This window comes from Artemia sp. Qi Xiang Cuo, chromosome 9 (genome assembly GCF_049724085.1).
Source record: "Artemia sp. Qi Xiang Cuo chromosome 9, ASM4972408v1, whole genome shotgun sequence".
In the NCBI taxonomy this organism is placed as follows: Eukaryota; Metazoa; Arthropoda; class Branchiopoda; order Anostraca; family Artemiidae; genus Artemia; species Artemia sp. Qi Xiang Cuo.
Window position 1 is genome coordinate 70,993,962 of NC_142802.1, and position 16,766 is coordinate 71,010,727.

General features: G+C 39.0%; 1 protein-coding gene across 3 annotated transcripts in view; it reads right to left on the bottom strand.

Annotated features, from left to right (window-relative positions):
• nab (NGFI-A-binding protein homolog) overlaps positions 1–16,766 on the bottom strand; it is a 229,582-nt gene that overhangs the window by 196,600 nt on the left and 16,216 nt on the right. For all 3 annotated transcript variants that reach the window (XM_089094852.1, XM_089094850.1, XM_089094851.1), the window contains exon 3: positions 9,331–9,432. In XM_089094852.1, the coding sequence (XP_088950978.1) occupies positions 9,331–9,432 (102 nt within the window). The remainder of the gene's footprint in view (positions 1–9,330; positions 9,433–16,766) is intronic.

Consider the following 16,766-nt stretch of genomic DNA (forward strand, 5'->3'; position numbering starts at 1 on the left):
TACGTATCACAAGAATTAAACTTCATGCCCTTGGTGAAATAAAGAACTGAAGTGGAAGATTTTTGTTTTCTCTGAAAAAATTAGAATTGAAGCGTGTCTCTTTGGTAAAATTCAGAAGAGAACTTGAACTTTCCTTGACTTCATTGAGGAAACTGTAAATTGAACTAGAACTTTTTATTTTCCGTGAAAATATTCACAAGTATGGTATTACTTTTTCTATCTTCCACCGAAAATTTAGAATTGAACTTTAAATTTCTTTATTTCTTTGTGAAATAAAGAACTGAAGTGGAAGATTTTTGTTTTCTCTGAAAAAATTAGAATTGGAGCATGTCTTTGGCAAAATTCAGAAGAAAACTTGAACTTTTTTTATCTTCTGCGAAAAATTTGGAACAGTATTTTAAATTTTTCATCTCTTCGAGACAGATCTGAACTCAAAGTGGAAAATTTTTATATTATTTGGAAAATTAGAATTGATTAAAAAATAATTTCTTTTTCATTGGGACAGTGGGTGAAAAGGATAAGTACTTCAAGTTGGAAAATGGGGTTAGGAGGGACATTATGAAAGGAACTTGTTCTAAAAGGAGATAATAAAGCCATAAAAAGTGTTAAAAATGGAGAGGGGGTTCTTTGGTGGGGCCCGGGGTGGGCGTTGGGGGATCCTGGGGCCCTTGAGGGGTGGTGTGGTCATATGGGAGCCGGAGGGGACCTTGGGGACCGGGGGGCGCCTTTGGGGGGCGGGGGAGGGTCTTTGCACATCTGAGAGGGTCCTTGAGGACCGACTGGTCCTTTAGGAGCCCGGTGGACCTTTGAGGACCGGGGGAGGGCGTGGGGGGGTCCGGGGAGCCATTGAGCACCGATTGGGCACTGTGGGGACCGGTGGGTCCGGGGGGGGTCTGGGCGACCCGTGCGGACCTGGGTAGGACCTGTGGGGTCCGGGGGACCCTTTGGGGTCCGGTGGTCCCTTTGGGAGCCCGGTGGACCTTTGGGGACCAGGTGAGGGCCTTTGGGGGGCCTGTGGGACCTTTGGGAGCCGGGGGGCCCATGGAGGCCCGGAGGGCTCCGGCGGGGGGGGGGTAGAGCACTCGGGGCCCGGGGGGTGCCCGGGGAGCCGGGGGTGGGCCTTTGGGGACCGGTGGAGGGCTTTTGGGGATCTGGTGGACCTTTGGGGACCGGTGAGGGCCTTTGGGGGGCTTGCGGTAGGTCTTTTTAGGGTCTGGGGCCCTTTGGGTGCTCGATGGACCTTTGGGACCGGGAGAGGTCCTTTGGGGACTGGTGGAGGACCTTTGGGGCTCGGGATGGCCTTTTGGGGCCTGGGGGGCCTTTGGGTGCCTGGTGGACCTTTGGGACTCGGGAGGGGCCTTTGGGGACCGGTGGAGGACCTTGGGGGTCCGGGAGGGCCTTTGAGGCACTGGATTGGGCCCTTTGGGGCCCGGTGGGTCCGTTGGGGGTCTGGGGTCCTTTGGGAGCCCGGGGGGACCTTTGGGGACCGGGTGAGGGCCTTTGGGAGCCTGGGGGACCTTTGAGGACTGAGGCTTCCTTTCGGGGGTAGGGGTAGAGCATGGGGCCCTTTGGGAGCCCTGGGGGACCTTTGAGGGCCTGGAGGATTGCCTTCGGGGGTATGGGTAGAGCATTTGGGGCCGCTTGGGAGCCCTTTGGGAGCCTGGGGAGGGCCTTTGGGGACCGGTGGAGGGCCTTTTGGGGATCTGGTGGGCCTTTGGGGACCAGGGGAGGGCCTTTGGGTGCTCTGGGTGGACCTTTGGGGACCGGGGAGGGCCTTTGGGTGTCTGGTGGACCTTTGGGGACCGGGGAGGGCCTTTGGGGCTCGGGTATGGCCTTTAGGGTCTGGGGCCCTTGGGTGCCTGGGGACCTTTGGGGACTGGGTGAGGGCCTTTGGGGGTCCGGGGGGGCCTTTGGAAGCCCAGAGAACCTTTGAGGACCGGTGGCTTCCTTCGGGGATGTGGTAGGGGGATCGGAACCTTTGGGAGCTTGGGGGGGCTTTGAGGACCGGGGGCTTCCTTCGGGGTTGGGGTAGGAGGATTGGAACCCTTTGGGGTTGGGTTAGAGGACCTCACAACACTGTTCAAATGAAACTTGTGTATTATAACGACCACACTCAAACCTCTTCCAAAATCTCTTCAAAAATCTTCTTTTAAAATGTCTCTATCTGTTTCGCCGAAATAGTTCCATAACCTGTCTAAAACGGTTTCGCCCAAATAATCCCTAAACGCAAATTCAGCGTGTTCCTTTGTTATTGGCATCTCTGCGTCAATGCTTTTCAAATTATATGGAAACCTTTTCGCGCGCTAAAACAATTCATCGCTAAGATGTTTCTTGCCTAATTGTTTCCATGGCCTGTGGTTATTAATATCTTTTGGAGTTCGACCAGTAGAACTGTTCCCGAGGCAAAGACATTAATGATTTTGGATCTATTCCTGGCGAAATGTTTCTATGCGAAAATTTTTAAAGTCTGACAGATGATGTCATTGATTGATCGATCTGTCAAGAAAGGGAAAATTAAAGTCTGATAGATGATGTCATTGATTGATTGATCTGTCAAGAAAGGGAAATTAATTTGTTGTTTCTAAGGGGAATTATTGATTCACGATAGGTGAATTGAGGTCGACAGCACAGGTGTTCCACGGTCGATGTTGTTGCACGCACGCTCTCGATGTCGATGTAAGTGCACGCTCTCAGCGAATGTCAAGGTCATTGTTGTTGTTGTTGACACACTTTGATTACGTAATCAAGTTCTCGGAAATCCATTCTCCTTCGATTTATGCAATCAAGTTCTCGAAATTCACTTCCCCCTCGAGTCCTAGATCAATAACATTGTTCTCGTTAGAATTCAATGCAGGCATGTGCAACCTTCGTTCGGAGTTATTACACATAGAAACATCAAATAAATCGACCTTGGAAAAAGAGGTCATTGACCGATTACCAATCTTTCTCCTAGGGAGGCTATGCCTCTTATTTAGCGAGGGCGTACGGAATTTTAAAAAAAGTGTCTGGATCGGGATTCGAAGGGGTATTGTGGGCGTCGCGCTGGTAGTCCCCATTCTACTTTTCTCCCTTTTTTCGAAAATCAGGCAAACTTTCTCAGGCGCTTAACTTTTGATTGGACTGAACTTAATAAAACTTATATATTTGAAATCAGCATAAAAATCTGATTCTTTTGATGTATCTATTGGTATCAAAATTCCGTTTATTAGAGTTTCGGTTACTATTGAACCGGGTCACTCATTACTTACAGTTCGTTACTACGAACTGTTTCATAGAAAATATAACACTTTAAATTTATTTAAATCAAGCAGTTCGTGGTAATGAACTGTAAGTAAGGAGCGACCCGGCTCAATAGTAACCGAAACTCTAAAAAACTGAATTTGATAATAATAGATACATCGAAAGAATTGGATTTTTATACTGATTTTAAATATAGAAGTCTCTTCAAGTTTAATCATACACATCAAGAGTTACGAGCCTGAGAAAATTGTCTTATTTTCGAAAAAAGGTGAGACACCCCCTAAAAGTCACAGAATCTTAATAAAAATCACACCATCAGATTCAGCGTATCAGAGAACCCTACTACAGAGGTTTCAAGCTCCTATCTGCACAAATGTGGAATTGTTTATTTTTCGCCAGAAGAAAGACCACGGATGCGTATATATATATCACAGTAGACAGAATATACCCACTAAGCTTATCGCAGATCATTTCTGGTCTTCGTGAACAAAAAGCTCCTCCCACTTATTTCTGCATTAGCGAGAATGCGGGTTAGTCTGTTTCCGTTTGTTTCAATGCACTTTGTTGGAAACAGACGGAAACAGACTAACCTGCATCCCCGCTAATCTGACTTCACCTTTGTTTACATCTGTAAAAACGTTCTCCGGAGCACTCGCACCCCGGTCTGGGTTTTTATAATGGGTGATATAGAGAATGATCATACTGCTAATTCTATAAACTGTGATATATATATATATATATATATATATATATATATATATATATATATATATATATATATATATATATATATATATATATATATATATATATATATATATATATATATATATATATATATATATATATATATATATATATATATATATATATATATATATATATATATATATATATATATATATATATATATATATATTTTTTTATATATATATATATATATATATATATATATATATATATATATATATATATATATATATATATATATATATATATATATATATATATATATATATATATATATATATATATATATATATATATATATATATATATATATATATATATATATATATATATATATATATATATATATATATATATATATATATATATATATATATATATATATATATATATATATATATATATATATATATATATATATATATATATATATATATATATTCCCAGGGGTGGTCGTATCGATCCAGTGGTCCTAGAATTTCACGAGAGGGCTCATTCGAACGGAAATGTAAAGTTCGAGCGCCATTTTAAATGACCAAAAAGATTGGAGGGCAACTAGGCCTCCTCCCATGCTCATTTTTTCCCAAAGTCACCGGATCAAAATTTCGAGTTAGCCATTTTGTTCAGTATAGTCTAAGTATCTAATAACTATGTCTTTGAGGACGATTTAATCCCCCACGGGAAAGGGCTGCAAGTTATGACCTTTGCCCACTGTTTACATATAGTATTGGTTATTGGTAATTATACAGACGTTTTCAAGGGGGATTATTTTGGTAGGGTGAGGGGTCGGGGGAATTCGGTTATGAAGGAGGATCTTTCAATGGAGGAATGTTTCATTGGGGAAGAGAATTTCTATGTAGGGGCGCTGGATTTCCCAGCATTATTTAAAAAACAATCAGAATTTAAATAAAAAAACAAGTTTTTTTCAACTGAAAGTAAGGAGTAACATTGAAACTTAAACCAAACAGAAATAATTATGTATATAAGGGTGTTCGTGCCCTTCTCAATACCTCACTTTTTACGCTAAAGTATTTTTAGTAATTTCAAAAGAGCCATTTGTTCTAGTCGAACGGTCTTTGTGATTCAGGGTTCATTCTTAAAGAATTAGAACAAAATTCAAACTTTACCGTAAAGAACGAGTTGTTGACGAGAGGGTGAACCCCCTCATATTAAGTATATGAGGAAATTCGCCCCCCTCGTCAATACCTCGCTCTTTACTCTCAAGTTCGATTTTTTTTTAATAATGGCCGGTATAAACAATAATCTGTTTGTGTTATTTTCCGCCCAATCTTAGCATTTAATTTTACCTTAAGCAGCTTCATAACTATGATTTTTATGTGATAATAAGCCAAAGATATTGTATGTCTTCGGCTTGTGTTTGTTATTAAATAAAAAAAAAACAAGTTTATCCAACTGAAAGTAAGGAATAACATTAAAACTTAAAACGAACATAAATTATTCCGTATATCTTTTAAAGATATTTTCTTTCAATCATGTCAGTGATTTGAGCATTACTCAACTTGTGACTTTCATTTTCACAAAAATAGTTTCGACCTCTTCGGCTGTTTCGGTACTATGCCTTACAAAATCAGTTCCGCAAATATCGCTAATTTAAGTTACGTGGGAGAATTTTTCCATGCAGAAATTTCTCGTGGGGGAAGAGAATTTTCCATGGAGGGGGAGCTGGATTTCCCGACATTATTTAAAAAACGATCAGCAATTAAATAGAAAACAAGTCTCTTCAACTAAAAGTAAGAAGCAACATTAAAACTTAACAGAAACAGAAGATATTACGTATATAATATAGGATGCCTTTCTTCAATAGCTCGCTCTAATGCTAAGGTTTCGTTTTCAAATTTTAAAAGATGTTATTATTCTAATTTAACTGCCTTTGTGGTTCAGGAGTCATTCTTAGACCTCTGAACAAAAATTAAATTTAGGTTGTTATAAGGTTATTATTCGTTAAAAAAAGGAAAATTAATATGCAAATTTTGTTTGAATTATTCATGTACGGTGAGCCAAATTCAAAACCTGCATTAATTCAAACACTGTCAGAAATTAAATAAAACTTTTAAACTGAAAGCAAGGAGCAACATTAAAACTTAAATCGAACAGAAATTATTCCGTATATGAAAGGGGCTGTCCCCTCCTCAACGTCCCGCTCTTTAAAAGAGTCAAAATTTAGCGTAAAGAGCGGGGAGTTTTTTTATTTAATCTAACAAAAAGACTGGAACTATGCCATTCACAGCAGCTCTTAAGTTAAAAAAAAGAATGACTTTGATTTTTTAGGAAAGAAATTGGCTCTTTTTTAAGTGGACAAAATATTTTACAGGAGGGTATCGGGGACATTTTCATCACTGAACCCATCAGTTGTAATAGCTTTATCCTTTGGATCCTGTCCATCGTACTAATTTTTGTATAGCTGGACGCTGGAAATATATCTAACCAAGGGAAGTTCTGGAACAGAAGAATATATAGCTATTTTTCTCTCAAGCTGATAAATTGGACCAAGCATATCTTGCATATTTTACAAATTATTGGAATTAAAAATAAAAGAAAATAAGCATGTATCCGTGATCGATTTTCTGGCAAAAAATGCAAAATTCCACATTTTTGCAGATAGGAGCTTGGGACCTCTACTGTAGCGCTCTCTGATGATGTTTTCATTAAGATTATTTTACTCTTTCTACATTTTGTCTAAAATCTGTCAAATTTTCTCAGGCTTTTAGTCTTTGTTGGATAACACTAAACTTAATGAATATTATATATTTGAAATGAACATAATAAGCCCATTCCTTTGATATAAATATTGATATTAAAATTCAGGTTTTGAGAGTTTCAGTTACTATTGAGCCGCGTCGCTCCTTGCTTACAGTTCGTTACCACGAAATGTTTGATCAAAATTGTCTTAGATCCAAAAATGTAACTCAATTTATAAATGCAATCAGTTTAATACCTACAGATGACTTTCAATTATTAAAGTTATCAAACAGTTCGTGGTAACGAACTTTAAGTAAGAAGCGACCCGGCTCAATAGTAACCGAAACTCTAAAAAACAGAATTTTAATAACAACAGATATGTCAAAAGAATTGGCATATTATGCTTATTCCCAATATATAAGTTTCATAAGGTTTAATCTTACCCATCAAAAGCAACGAGCCTGAGAAAATTTGTCTGATTTTCGAAACAAAGGGGGAAAGACACCCTAGAAGTCATAGAATTTAAGTCATAGAATTCAGCGTATCTAAGAACCCTGCTGTAGAGGTTCCAAGCTCCTATCTGCAAAAATGTGGAATTTTGTAATTTTTGCCAGAGAAAGATCACGGATGCGTCTTTATTTTTTTTGTTTTTCACGGGTGATCATATCGACCCAGTGGGCCTAGAACGTCGGGAGAGAGCTCATTCTAACGGAAATAAAAATTTATAGCACCCTTTTTAAGTGATAAAAAATTAGAGGGCAACTAGGCCCCCTCCCAAGCCACTTTTTTCCCAAACTTTTCCGTTCAAAATTTTGAGATATCTATTTTGTTCAGCATAAACATTTGCCCATTGTTTACGTATAGTATTTATTATAGGGAAGTATGCATACATATTTTGGGTGGCGAGGGGAGGACGAATTTTCTGCTAGGGGGATTTTACGCAGGTAGAAATTTTCATGGAGAGGGAAGTTCCAGGGGGTAAACTTTTCAGGGCAAATTTTACACTGGAAGAATTTGCCAGAATTCCTATACGAAATTAATTTATATTTCCCGCTTTCTCTTTACCGATTCAATTTTACGTGTAGATATGCTAAGGGTAATTGTACGGGGTAAGTTTTCGCCAGGATTGAATTGTCCAGAGGATAATTCCCGTCGAAAGGGGTAATCTTGGCCTTTTTTTTAAAAAACGATCAGAAATTAAATTAAAAAAAAAGTTTTTTCAATTGAAAGTAAGGAGCAACGTTAAAACTTAAAACAAACAGAAATTATTCCGTATTTTAAGGGGTTTGTCCCCTCCTTAACACCTCGCTCTTTACGCTAAAGTTCAAATTCTCTAATTCTTTCAGAGCGACTGCTGAAACACAAGTTTCTTTTAATTAGAACGATAAGAAGTTTTTTTAAGTGCTAAGAAACTTTAACGTAAAAAGCAAGGTGTTAAGGAGGGGGTAACTCTTTTAATATACGTAATAATTTCTGTTCGTTTTAAGTTTTAATGTTGCTCCTTACTTTCAGTTGAAACAACTTGTTTTTTGTTGTTGTTAAACATCATTGAAAACCATTCCTTACATGATCCCTGACTGGTAAAAACTTAAAACAAATCTTCGTATGCTGACCAATGGTGCATAGTGCCGGTACCAATGGTGCACCAATGGTGCATAGTAAGGTACCAAGGTCCTTCGGCCGGGAGTGCCATGCATTGTTGGAAGCAAATCATTCAACACTTCCCTTCCCCCCCTCAGGTTTTTCTAGGTACCCATTTGGAGCTGCGTCAACTCTGGGTAAGCTTACTGAGACACACCACTGACCCCCACCCCAAACCAAATAATAAGTGACAAAAGGACTTGGACCCTTGCCCGTACGGACACTGGATTACAGTTCCAGTCCGCTAACCAAAAGAGCGCTAAGAATTATAACATCTATCTGTCAAAACTAGAGTTTTGACATTATTTTGATTCAATAAGGGTAATCATCACCTTTCTACTGGATTGGGGGAGGGCCTGTATCAAGGCAATGAGAAGGACTTGTTTCAGGACGGGTATATGTCTTTCAAAATGGCAGAAGAACAGTATATCCTATTGAAACTGCATAAGTTATGAATTAACTCATAAAATTACCTGACCGGACCTATAACCATCCCATGTACGAGCCTGATTGAATTGTAAAAAAGAAGAATTTCTCGTGGATTGACTTTTTTTTCTTCTTGTTTATTTTTTTCTTTTTTTGCAAGAAAGACATTCGATTAAAAAAACAACAAAAACACAAAAATCACCTACATGCAAATGATTTTCTATGTCTATGGGAAAAGGGGGATTATTAAACGTGAAAAACCGGTGTAGCATATAAGAAAATCGTATTTGGTAATTTTTTGTAATTGAAAGAGCAGTTTCTATCAATTTATGGTTTCATCCATAATACAGCGTTCAACAATCAGATTATCAATAAAAAAGGCGTTTCCGTCAAATTTTTGAGATTCGAATCTAATTGTCTATGTTGATGATTATCTTGATGATCATATATTGATTACCCAAAATTCCTTGCTAGAAATCCCATTTGATAGTGCCAGCCCTTTGATTAATTTACCTGACGGAATGACAGAAAATATAAATCTTTCTACTAAAAAAGTCACAAAACGACACTCACCTTGGCTGATAAACGTGTCATAATAGGATAAAAGATTGGCTCTCTGTAGGACTCTGTAAAGTTGAAGCTCGGATTCATTGGATGGTTGGGCCGTAACTGCCACTAAACATAAAACAGCTCAATTATTTTTTGGTGCTTATTTTACGACCCAACCATTCATTGGATGGCTGAGCCGTAACTGCAACTAAACATAAAACAGTTCAATTGTTTTTTGACGCTTATTTTACCGGCCAGCCATTCATTGGATGGTTTGGAAGCACTTATTTTACGACCTAACTACTCATTGCATGGTTGGGCCGTAACTGCCGCTAAAATAAAACAACTCAATTGTTTTTTGGCGCTTATTTTACTGCCCAACGATTCATTGTATGGTTGGGTCGTAACTGCCACTAAACATAAAACAGCTCAATTGTTTTGTGGCACTTATTTTACGGACCAGCCATTCATTGGATGCTTGGGCCGTGACTACCACTAAGCATAAAACAGCTCAATTATTTTTTTGGCACTTGAAAGTCTCTTGTCAACGATTTAATCAAGTGGATTACTGCCAGACTCATTAAAAAAAGTACTTCTCGAGTCCAAACATAAAGTATCTGGATGAAGGACTTTATGACAGCGAACCCGGCATTTTTCATCGTTCCACTGCAGTGTATATTGAAACTAAATGGAATTTAGCGAGCGTGTAGGATGCAGAGGGTATGTGGAAAGAGTTTGTCCATGGATGACGGTATTTCCCCAGCAATAAACCATGTGTGCAGGGAGAGAGAACTGGTCCATGCCCTCCTTGAAGTCTAGGTGTCTTACCAAGGATTTCTTATATTCCACATAGATTATATATTCTCCGAATTTTTTTTTATTTCTGTAAAAATGAAAGGCAATTCTTAATTTCTGGTGTTTATTTTAGCAGGTTGACTTGATTAGAACTTACTAATTTGGCATCGTTACGAATGGCAGTCGAGTCGCATAAAGACAAGAAAGGTTACGAGTGTAAATACTCGAGGCTTTGTACTAAATAATAAACTATTTAAGGGGTATAAAAAAAGAAATCCGCCAATTTTCGAATTAAGAATTATTTTTGCCGAAAAATTTGGCTCGAATTCAGCTCCAAAGAAGATCTAGCCTAGGAACCATTTTTCCGATAGTTACCGATCACGAGTCGCTTCAAACCTTAACTTGGATTTGAGCTGCACAGAGTTTGCTCAAACTGGGGAGCTAACTCTATCTATTCTAAAACTGCCTGCTCTATTTAACAATTGCAGAGTTCTTTACGTGTTATTTACAGCCTCCTATGGTACCATGAACAGCCATATCCTGGAATTCAAAGAAGGGGTTCAAAGTTCTTGCCTCCCCTAATTTTAAGGGTATAGAAATTCCGCAAAGACCTCAAGAATGTCTTTGCAACCTCTTATAGTGGACCTCTCATCGTGTTCTTATACTTGAGGATCCATTGCCATAATCGAAGTCCTGATTTGGATTTTTAAGTTTTTACCTTCACCTTTCCCCTACTTGTAAAGCTTGAAAGACTCTTAAGATAGATCAGGCACGCACCCATGGGGGGAGGGAGTTAGGAGCTGTAGCTCCCCCTCCCCCCCCCCCCCAAGAAAAAAACACATTCTGTTTTTAAATCTTATTTAATCTGCTCGGTTTTATCATTCATTCCTTAGTCCCTACTCAAAACTTGCATGCAAAGAGGTAAAATAAACTTAAAGTAATGCCTTAAAATACCGTTTTCTCTAAGGAATTTTTAAATTCTTCCGCTGGTTGTCCCAGGGACCCCCGGTCAGCCCCCCCCCCCCCATATTTATTTTCTGAGTGCGCCACTGAGAGAGGCTAATATATACCTCAGCCGGAGGGGCTAATAATTGACCGTCGCAGGTGTCCCTTCCTTCGTGCCTCCGTGCCTCCGGCACACCTGAAACAGCGTGTTCCTGGAAGCGAAGGAACACAGTTTTATCTTTGGCTTATGGAAAGCGTATGGCAAGTTTTTTACAACGCAGACTTTCTCCTCTTTACACGCTATTTTTACTTGGTCGTATTATTAACTGCGTTTGAAATTGGAAATCCTGGGTCGTAAAAAGTGGACATTGTGCTTTTAACGAGAATTTTATTACCACAAGCATTTACCATTGCCTAGAGATAAATATGCATTCCCCAGTGCTTCTCATTCGTCGATTCACACGGCTTGGGCTCGAACGTCTTTTCAAACTCTCCGACATGAATAGCCAATCCTGTGAAGATTTTTTTAGGAAGATGCGGTCTCAAACCAGCAATTACAGTACTGTAATAAACTTTTCGTTCCTCCAACTTCTAGATCGAATTCGTCGATATGAAAGTATAACGGATTTTGAAGCTCAATATTCTAATGAACAGTTGTCCTTGCCCAAGGCCAAGCGAGTTAGATCCATTGGTGATGTGTATTTCAGTTCCAATTTTTCTTTCTCTGGGAACGAAGAAATGAAGCTCGAGCTAGGGTGAGCTCGTATTGAAAGCCAGCAAATAATAGAAGCCTTGATACTTGACGACATAGTTTACGCTTTCGGTCACCAAGTACCGAATGTTTGTCTTTTTATACTTCACGACAGTGACTCAGACGATGACTCAGAGGAAAATACTCTGTCCGATAAGCAGGAAAAGGCTTCCGCGACTGACACTGAATCGGGCTCGGAAAGTGACGGCATCTTTGAAGATTTGCCAGTGATTGCTCACTGTGTGAAACACCAAGTTGAGAAAAACTGGGTTAGTGAGCCTGTGACGAACATGAAGATTCTAGGTTTTTGTCTTGTCAAGACTTCTGACGGCTCCATAACACCAATAAAAAAATCCACGCTGTTGTGGCTTCTGAGGGAAAGCTCTGAGAAGCTGAGTAGTGACCGATTAAAACGGGTGATGGTCCAGGGCCGATAAGTAAGACTACGTGAGTCGCCGCAAACCAATGCAGAGGTCAGTGTGAAATCGGAATTGCGTATCGGTGAATGGTGCGATTACAGACCGGTTGGCCGGGGAAAGAGAGTATTAGTTGGGCGGGTCAAACAGTTTGACTACTTGTCTGGGCGAAGATGCCACTCTGTTGACACGCAGAATATGGCGATGCCGTTCCCTGACGACATAGGAATTTTGTGCCAGTGGTTCCGGCTGAATTCTGATCTCACATTAACTGCCGCATTGGTAGACCAGGGTTACTGTAACTCCAGCCTGTATGTCATATATTCCGCAGAACCCATTTCTAGGGAAATCGGTACCAACGTTGTCTTCTGCTTTGACTCAGACGTCTTCTCAAAGGTAAATTCATTTATCCAAAATAAAGAGCTCTGCTTTTTTTACCGCTCTTCAGCATCGCACTCATCATGCTAAAAATGGCACCTAAACCCAAAACTGACCTCAAGACCATAACCACCACCATCACCATGTTCTGTGTGCCAACAGAAGGAATTTTGTTTAACATTTTTCAGAGGTAGTTGTTATTTTTTTCCCTCCCCTCCTCCTCTCCACTCGGTGATATTTTAATACAAAAACATATAAATCTTACAACTTTATACATTATCATATCACCTAAACTTCAAAAAAAATTAATAAATTATTATATACCAGTCAATGTATTAGTGGACATGAAGGCACACTACCGTTTAACTTTTTCTTGCCAAATATCTATCACTCCCCCCGTTTCTGGGTGTCCTTCCCCTTCTAGGAGACGCTTTTCCGGTGGCATTTTTACTTCAATTTCTTAAAATTCATATCCTTCAATTTTCACTAATACGAATTTGAATTTTAAAGGTGGTCTTCCAAAAGGCTTACTCTTACAATTTTAAAATTTTTTAACACAAAAAAAAACTATTAACTCTCCCGTAGACTGGGCGTCCTCCGTCCACAATAAACCCATTCTTGCGGTGGCACTTTTTTCCTTTTTTTTTCTTTTTTTTCAGCCTTTTTTACGACCTACCTTAATCAACAAAAAAAAAATAAATAAATACAACCAACCCAACAACAAAAAACCAAAAATGGTTTTAGTTCTGTGAGGGCACAGAACTGAACAGAATCTTTAACCATGTCTCCTACGGACGAGGAGGCCACCCACGGCGGGGCTTGTCCTTCCAGCTCAAGTGCGTGTGCCCCTCGTCGCCCATTCGCTTGAGCTCTTGATGAAATTTTATAAGTCCTAAATACAGTCAAAGAACTACGGCAGCGAAAGCGATGAATTCCATTGAAAAACTTGCTCTGCTCAGTAGAAGACTTAGTAGTAGAAGACTTAGTGTTTTTACTTGTTCTAACCAACTTTAGTTTAATTTACTGAAGCTAATTTGTCCAGTTTCTTAGGGTTGTCATTTGAGCTGTGATTATCGAGATGATAACTGAAACGTACCAACAAATATCTGAGAAACTAGTTATTTTTTTTAGTTGGTTTCTTTACTTAGCGCTTTTTCTAATAACTCGGTAGTAACAGTTTTTCTGACTGTTGCTTTACAGTTTTCTCTTCAAATACCCAAAGGCCTGGGTTTATACCAAGAAAGTTGGATTCTAAGTACATTCGGGAAAAAGGGATCTGTGTTTCTTCCGGATTCTTCCGTGTCAAAGCAGCAGATTCCTTTTTTTTTTTAGTACAATTAAGAATCCGAGATCCAAGTGTGCGTCTTGGCACACCACTAAACAGAAAAGCAGGTATGATAAAAGGGAAAGGGACGCGTGAAGACGTGATAAAAGGCAACTTTTACCGCTGGCCAAGCCATATTGAATAGGGCTGCGAAGCCTGACGTCAGTTCTTGGGCAGGAAATTCAAATAACGATGAAACGTGGATGCGTAGAGACGTTTTTTCGGAACTTTGGCGAATTGTTTTGGCCTAAAATATTTGTCGTAGATCCTACTAATCCAACAGAAAGTTTTCACGTCGAAATAATACTAGGAATATTGACAATCAGTTGTTAGTTACAACTAGAAACCACGTTTCACGGTACTTTGAATTTCGCACCTTGCTTTTTACGTCATCACCGCGCAGCCCTAGGTTGTATAACTTAAAAACCGTGTTCCGGGATTTTTTTTTTGAAATCTCGGGATTTTTTTAAAAGAAAAATCGGGATTCTATTTTTGAGGTGGTGGCAACGCTGCATGTGTAATAGGAAAAAGTGACACCATCAGTGCCATCGTAGGGTTACCTAGTTTTTGCATGGATATCAACAACTTGCAGTCCTCCGTTCTTCTTCTTTAGGTACATATCAGTTGTTTTGAGTCTTGGGGGTTCTTTTCCTTGCAAAATAAACCCGTAAATGATTTTTTCCAAGTTTTAAAAGATCGCTTTTGAAGGTGCTGCAATATTCGACAGATACCGAATAACAGGCAAGCTGTATATATTTACATATTACGCCCTTTGGAATATTTGATAAGTTTCCTTCTCTGTCCATTTTTAATGCCTTCGGCATGCCTCTGACGTGCCTCATGCCTCCAGGTGTCCCTCAAAATGCCCAGTTGTAAACCCCTCGCCTCAGCCTTCAAATCCAAAAAACAAATCCACGTTTGCGGACTGCAAACCACTTCCTTATTTTTTTACCTTTTATTTGGTGAATCTTTTAGAGATTAGCAGTAAAAATGGAGCGGAGATGTGAGGTTGAAAACAATTTATATGACCTATATTTCGCCTGTAGATGCATTTCTGAAAGTTTGGCTGTTCTAACAGGACATTTAGACATGTTCATGAAAAGTCAGTATCTTGGATAAGCAAGGTAGTGGAGTTGGATATGTGGCTATCCTCTTCTCAACGCCTCGCTCTTTACGCTCAAGTTTGACTCTGTCTCACCACTTTTTTTAAAACAATAAAAAACTTTAACGTAAAGAGCGAGGCGTTAAGTAGGGGACAGCCCCTTTCATATAAAGAATAATTTCTGTTCGTTTTAAGTTTTAATGTCGCTCCTTACTTTTAGTTTAAAAAAAAATGTATTTTTTTATTTAATACTCTTAAGACCAACACCTCTAACTTCGGGTAGAAACTACTCGAAGTTAACATCTTTGCAGAGCCTGTGCTGACTTTGGGAAGGCAAATTACCCTGCCTTTTTTAATCGTTGCTGTAGCCTATTACCTACAGTTACTTTGTCAAACATTCACAAAAAAACATGCATGAGACCTGATTATTTTTTTTGTGAAAATTAAAGCAGGTAAAGCGTACAAAAAGTTTTTGAGTCACAAAACATTTTACTGGTAAAGTCTCTGTTTCTCTGTTGATGCATGACCTCCTTCAATACACAGCGGCAACAATTATGTTTAGTTTAAAAAAGAAATCTTAAAAATAAATAAAAGTAAAAACCTTTGCGATACTCAAAGAGACTACTCCCTTGTATTCTAATTCCTTGTAAATAATAATAATAATAATTTATTATAAGCCCAAAAAAAGGCTATACAGAACAGTATTCTTAATTACACTCCACAAGAAAAATAACATAAATATCAAATTTCACTCATTGATGACAACGCTTCATTTACATATTTACATAACTGCCTGATTGTCATTTTTGCAGTCGTTTTCAAGTTCCCCGGGTAAAACAAAATAACACCCTCAAAAAAATATCCCCGTAATATAGAAAGTTGCTGACACTCGGCGAGAATATGGGCCACATCCTCAATACCTAGGCTACTTCTGGGGCAAGAGTAATCCGTATTTGCATCTCGGGCCGCCCTTTTTCTTTCAAATTTTCTTTTTCTATTGTTTAGTGGCAGGCAATTCGCTCTGATCCGAAGCCAAGTCCTCAATGTCTCCCTCGGTAATTCTAATTTAAAATAATATTCAAATCCAAATATCTCTTTTACTTGGGAATAAAACTTCAGCGTTTCAGATGTTTTAACTGCATGGGTCCACATTTGGACTTCCTGGTCTTTTATTTTTTCTATAAATCATAGCCAAAAACGGCTCACCCTGATCTGAGGGTCCTAGCCCCTCATTCCAAATATAGGATAATCCTAATCCATCTAAAACATTTTTTATTTAAAACTTTTTATTTGATAATTCCTTGTAAATGAACCCCCCAATTTCGGGTATACCAACGGTGGTGGATGTCTTTTATAGCACCAGCTTTTATGCGGAACAATCAGTCTTTTAGAACATAAAAATTTTGGGCAAACATAAAACTAAAATGATAAAGTAAGAGAAGAGACCTATGCTAATTTTGCACCTTTTCGCACAATAGGTGAATTTTGCAATTTAAATAAGGGACACTACACCTTTCATTAAATGACAGTTGCAGCGGAAAGGACAACCCCTGCGTTATCTTATTGGACCAGTGATGGATTATAAACCCACCCCTCTATATCCCGTTTTTTTACTCTACCTATAAGAGCACATAAATATTTTATAGGCCTAGGTAAAAAATCTGAAAATCCCCCTGTCCAATCAGCAGAATTTTTGGCGAGACTACAAAGCCTTTTTTATACTTAACGCGTAGGCCCGGACAATGAATG